The sequence below is a fragment of the Myotis lucifugus genome, unplaced genomic scaffold, assembly GCF_000147115.1.
Source record: "Myotis lucifugus unplaced genomic scaffold, Myoluc2.0 scaffold_5034, whole genome shotgun sequence".
NCBI lineage: Eukaryota > Metazoa > Chordata > Mammalia > Chiroptera > Vespertilionidae > Myotis > Myotis lucifugus.
In genome coordinates this window covers 1-5574 of record NW_005876082.1, presented here as the reverse complement: position 1 = coordinate 5574, position 5574 = coordinate 1, and the positions used below count along the sequence as shown (strand labels likewise).

The following is a 5574-nucleotide window of genomic DNA, read 5'->3' as shown; positions in this document are numbered from 1 at the left end:
CCGGTCCCCAGGCTTAAGGGTTCCGCACAGGGACCGCTGGGCTGCTTTGGATCCAGGCTCTGCTGCTCACACCGGTGCCTCAGTTTCCCCTCGGTGGAAGCAGCCCTCCAAGACGAGGGCGGTTCTGCTGGGAGCGTTGTGAGGGTGGGCCTCCGTGTGTCTGGCTGAGTCCAATGGACGGGGCCTCCGGGGGCGGAGCTGACGAGCTGCGTGTGACGGCGGGTCTTCTCTCCTCTTCAGGGCGAGAAGGGCCCACAAGGCCCCGCTGGTCGCGATGGTCTCCAGGGTCCGGTGGGGCTCCCCGGCCCGGCCGGCCCCGTGGGCCCCCCCGGAGAAGACGGCGATAAGGTAAGGAGAGCCGAGGCCCCTCCTGCCCCCAGCGGTGCCGGCCGCTGGCCAGTGCCCGGAGGCCGGAGCAGGGCGGCCACTTTAGACACAGGGGCTCCAGGGGCAGGGCGACCTCGCCCTCCCTCCGAGTTCAGGGGTGATCTCGGAATAGCTCACGCTGAGTGGTGATAAGCGAGTCAGTGCCCTTTCGTGTATGAGACGTCCTCATCAGTATTATAAGTTATTAACGAGCTCGCGGGAGCTTGGGGCCAGCTTCCCTCTCGCGCCGGGTCCAGGCCGCTGGGGGGAGCGAGCGGGGAGTTCACGCCCCCCGGTTCACTGGGCTTCACTCGGCGGCTGGGTCACGACCTCCCTGGAAGGATTAGCCGCCCACTCACTAGGCCAGTGATGGCGAACCTTTTGAGCTCGGCGTGTCAGCATTTTGAAAAACCCTAACTTAACTCTGGTGCCGGTCACATATAGAAATTTTTTGATATTTGCAACCATAGTCAAACAAAGACTTACATTTTTGATATTGATTTTATATATTTAAATGCCATTTAACAAAGAAAAATCAACCAAAAAAATGAGTTCGCGTGTCACCTCTGACACGCGTGTCAGAGGTTCGCCATCGCTGCACTAGGGCCACGGCTTCTGATCGGTGCTGTGACCGTGGCCAGCGCTGGCAGCTGAGACATTGATCCCACGCTGTGCTGTGGCGCTGGCAGCTGATACATTGTTTAATGAAGACGCTGGGTTCAGCTCTTCAGCCCGGGTGACATGGCCGAGGGCGTCAGCTCGCTGCAGACGGTGCCACGTGTCCGAGGTGGAGCCGGCCGCCCGCGGGGACCCGGGGGGACGGGGGGACTCTGCAAGCGTAGAATCGAGGTGTCCGCTGCTGTCAGACACCCTGACAAGCGGAGTAAATGTTTTCGTTGGGATTTCACCGCCTTGTCCAATCGGCTCAGGGTCTGTGTAGCGTCAGATGGGGCCTCGCCGCTTTCAACTCTCATATTAAACAGGAAATAAAATGAACACACGGAAGCGGTTCCTCCTGGGAACCCTGTGCACAGGCGTTACTCTTAGGCGCCAAGATAAATGAACCGCGGGGAGCAGATCAGACCCGAATGGTCTGGGGCTGACGGATCTCCCACCCCTTCCCACAGGGAGAGATCGGGGAGCCGGGGCAGAAGGGGAGCAAGGGCGACAAAGGAGAGCAGGTAAGGCCCCCGCGGCGGGGACGGAGCCGATGACCCGGGCGCCCCGCCTGCTCCGCCGGCCTCTCTCCCGGGGCCGCAGCCGTGACTCCGGAGGCAACCGTGTCTGTCTGTTCCCACAGGGTCCGCCGGGGCCCACGGGACCTCAAGGCCCCATCGGGCAGCCGGGCCCCTCGGTGAGTATCTGCGGCCCCGGCCGCTCAGACCCCCGACCCCTCCGCCGTGGGCAGCAGGAGGCAGTCCTCACCTCGCCCTTTGTGTCCCCACAGGGAGCGGACGGAGAGCCGGGGCCCCGGGGCCAGCAGGGCCTTTTCGGGCAGAAGGGTGACGAAGGCCCCAGAGGTTTCCCCGGGCCCCCTGGACCCGTGGGGCTGCAGGTAACTGGGGAGTGTGGACGGTGGGGTCCACTTCAGTGCCCGCGCTCTGCTGTCTCCCCGCCCTGCTCAGCCCTCCCCTGCCCTGCCTCCCTCCCCAGCCCTGCCTCCCCTCCCCTCTGTCTTTGTGAGAATGGGGGAACCAAGCCTGGCTGCAGGGGCCTCTGGGGCTCCCCATACACTGGAATGGCTGCAAAGTCCCACACTCCCAGAGGTGCCCGCATTGACGTTACGCCGTGACACTTACTTCCGTGGCCGTAGTAGGAACATTGGAAAGTGCTGGCAAATTGTACGGAAACAGCAGTGACCGCTCAGCATACACTGGGAAGGCCAGCTGTGCACACGGGGCACATGTCATGGCCACGCCTTCCGCGTGTGCGTGTCACACACAGATGCACACGGGTGACTTCATTTGGTTTCTGCAAAGCGGAATCCCGTCGTGCGGGGGGGGAGCTTGGGCCCAGCTGCCCCCTTCCTTGCACGTCCGTGTCGTGTTGATGCCACGGAATGTTCTCCGAAGGCGTCGTGGTGCCTTTGTCCCTGCGGCCGTGGGGTGTGGTCACTGCGTCGTGTCCGGCGCGTGGCGGTGCCTGATGAACCCGCACCCTCCGCCGCCGTCGGCTCGCAGGTCTCCTGTTTGGGGGGATCGCAGTGAACCTGTGTCCATCCTTCTTCGCCGGTTCCTCTCATTCCTTCCTGGGCCGACTCGGGCCGAGTCACAGGGTGTCCTCGTGTTTAGCGATGCGCTTAGACGCACATCCCGAGGCCCCTGCCTGGCCGGGCGGTGCTGGGAGTCAGTCGCCGGGGGTGCGGCCGGGCGTGCTGCCCTGCTCAGCCCCCTCCTGTTCGCAGGGTCTGCCGGGGCCTCTGGGAGAGAAGGGCGAGACGGGAGACGTGGGTCAGATGGTAAGTGCTGGGACCTGGCCGGGCGGCCGGCTTCGATGTCGGCCAAGTCGGCATTTCTCCCGTGTCCAATGCTCTCTGTCTCCTAGGGCCCTCCAGGCCCCCCCCGGCCCCCGAGGAAACCCTCTGGAGCGCCAGGTGCTGACGGGCCGCAAGGTCCCCCCGGAGGAATAGGCAACCCTGGAGCGGTGGGAGAGAAGGTGACTCCCGCCCCCGACGTCACCGTGTCCCAGGAGGGCGTGCGCACGTGTGCATGTGTGTGCACATGTGTGCGCGCGTGTGTGTGCACGTGTGTGCATGCGTGTGTGTGAAGAACCCGGGTGTTGGAGCCATTGCTCTCGGCCCCACATGACCGCGTTTCCTCCTCAGGGCGAGCCTGGTGAAGCTGGAGAGCCTGGCCTTCCCGGAGAAGGGGGCCCCCCGGTGAGTGAGTGGGCTGGGGGGGCACCATGCACGGCGGCGGTGGGGGGGGAGCTCCCGCTCTGCCTCGGTTCTCCCATCCAGGAATCGGAGCCACGGGTCCTCTTGTGCCTACCTCACGGGGCGCTGCAAAAAAGAGGGCGTGTGTGTGTGCGTGTGTAGATGTTCGTGTGTGTGTGTGCACCCATGTGCATGTATGTGCATGTGTGGGTGTGTGCAGACAGATGTTAGCACATGTGACTGGCGGCTGCCGGTGGCTGGGTGGCCGTGGTGTTCCGGGCCCTTCCACGGGCTGCGGTAACTGTGGGCAGTGTCCCCTCCGCAGCCCCGAGAGGGACTGCTCAGACCTCTACGGTCAGGCGTGAACTCCCTCGGGCTGCGGGGGGTCTTTGGGGCCCAGGAGGCAGCTGGTGGGCAGAGGTCTCCTTGGCATCCAGCTGCTCCCCCCCCCCCGCCCCATGAACCCCAGAGAAGGGGCCCCTCAGGGTCCATGCTGCCCACCGTCTGGTCCAGGCCGGTCCCTCCCCCAGAGGCAGTTGCAGCCTCTGAGGCCCCAGAAAGCCAGTGGCTCCTTGGGGAGCTGCCCAGCCCCTGAGGCCCAGCCCCCACCCCCCACCGGGCCCACTGAGCCGGGGAGTGGGGGGGACCGTGTGCCACCCAGGGCCCCGCGGGCCAGCGCCTGGCTCTGGGAAGCTGCGCATCGCTCTGGGCTCATGGCGCGGCCTTCCCTGCAGGGACCCAAAGGCGAGAGGGGGGAGAAGGGCGAGGCGGGCCCTTCTGGTGCTGCTGGACCCCCTGGACCCAAAGGCCCGCCCGGCGACGACGGCCCCAAAGGCAGCCCCGTGAGTAGCTGAGCCGCAGCGGCGCCCGAGGCTGGGCAGGGGCTCTGGTCCGGACCCCCTCGATCATCCTGCGTCGGGTCCCGGGGAAGCGCCTGGAGGTTCTCACCCGACCCCGAGCCCAGGCAGGGGAGCTGAGTGGGCAGGGAGCGGGCAGGGAGGGCGCCGTGCCCACGTGCCCACGCCCCCTCCTGCTGCCGCCCTGGCTCAGCGTCGGAGAGGCTCCTGAGCTGCATGTGCGAGAAGCCAGGTTCCAGCCGGGAGCTCAGACGGAAGGGGCGGCCTCCGGGGAGCGAGGGCACGGGCTCTGGCCGCCCGCCCCAGGCTCGTGTGGGACTCGGATGACGCCCAGGAAGGGCTCCCGGGGCGAAGGGCATGGCGGCCTCAGAGGCGCAGGCTGCTCCAGGGGCGGGGGCGGGGGTGGCCTTCAGTGCTGGCGGGCAGGGTGCGCTCGGCCAGGGCTGAGGGCCTGCACGCGCCTCTTTCTCCGTTTCAGGGCCCCGTCGGTTTCCCCGGAGATCCCGGTCCCCCCGGAGAGCCCGGCCCCGCGGTAGGTGTTTGAGGCCCTGAGCCTTCCATCCCCCCCGATGCTGACCTGCCTCTGCAGCCCGTGCTTTCTTTCCGGGGGGTTATTCGTGAGCTCCCCGTGGGGCACGGTGCCCTCCCACTGTCTGGGGTCAGATGCAGACGCGGTCCCAGCTTTGAGCGCGCTGTGTCCCGCCCACCCGATGGGCTTGGATTTGGGGGACGGGACTCAGGTGCCGTCCGGAGGCTGAAGGAACTTGCTTTTGTCCCCACAGGGTCAGGATGGTCCCCCTGGTGACAAAGGGGACGACGGCGAGGCCGGGCAGACGGTGAGTGCGCCGTGACCTTTGGGGTCACAGTGACGGGCGCCTGGGTTCTTAGGATTTGCAACTTGTTCTGTTCATCTCTCTCTCTTTTTAATAAGCTGTTATTGATTTTAGAAAGACAGGAAGGGAGAGAGAGAGAGAAACGTTGATATGAGGGAGAAACATCTATCAGCTGCCTCCCGCACGCCCCCCACTGGGGATCGAGCCTGCAGCCCGGGCCTGTGTCCTGACCGGGAATCGAACCCGGGACCCTTCAGTCCGCAGGCCGATGTGCTACCCACTGAGCAACCGGCCAGGGCAGGGGGGCTATTCCTGCTGGGCCGGGTCCTGTCCCTCCTGGAAGGGGCTCTCCCGTCGGCCCCTGGCTGAGCTCACATGGAGGCTGCCTCCTGCCCTGTACGGAGGGTTTGGAACGCTGTTCCCCGCTGAGTCCCTGCGAGGAGGGTCAGTGCCCGAGTCCCCCGCAGCTCTCCCTCCCTGAGGACTTAATGTACTATGGGGAAACTTAAAAATTTTAGAAGACTTCATATGCTGTCCATATCATACATATGTTGGACCATATCGTATACGGATTTCCTCTTATGTTATGGGAAATTAACGAGAAAGTAACCACTGGGACCACCTCGATTAAAAACGTTCTGCC

The 5574-nt window shown here is 65.0% G+C and overlaps 1 protein-coding gene across 1 annotated transcript in view; it reads left to right on the top strand.

The window, feature by feature from the left end:
- Window positions 1-4934, top strand: part of LOC102432218 (collagen alpha-1(I) chain) — a gene marked incomplete at its 3' end in the record, with an annotated part of 10951 nt that extends 6017 nt beyond the window's left edge. Inside the window, exons 6-15 of the mRNA XM_023749287.1 lie at window positions 241-348; window positions 1494-1547; window positions 1667-1720; window positions 1814-1921; window positions 2771-2824; window positions 2911-3021; window positions 3191-3244; window positions 3976-4083; window positions 4577-4630; window positions 4881-4934. Of these exons, the coding sequence (XP_023605055.1) occupies window positions 241-348; window positions 1494-1547; window positions 1667-1720; window positions 1814-1921; window positions 2771-2824; window positions 2911-3021; window positions 3191-3244; window positions 3976-4083; window positions 4577-4630; window positions 4881-4934 (759 nt within the window). The remainder of the gene's footprint in view (window positions 1-240; window positions 349-1493; window positions 1548-1666; window positions 1721-1813; window positions 1922-2770; window positions 2825-2910; window positions 3022-3190; window positions 3245-3975; window positions 4084-4576; window positions 4631-4880) is intronic.
- Between the last annotated feature and the right edge of the window lie 640 nt (window positions 4935-5574).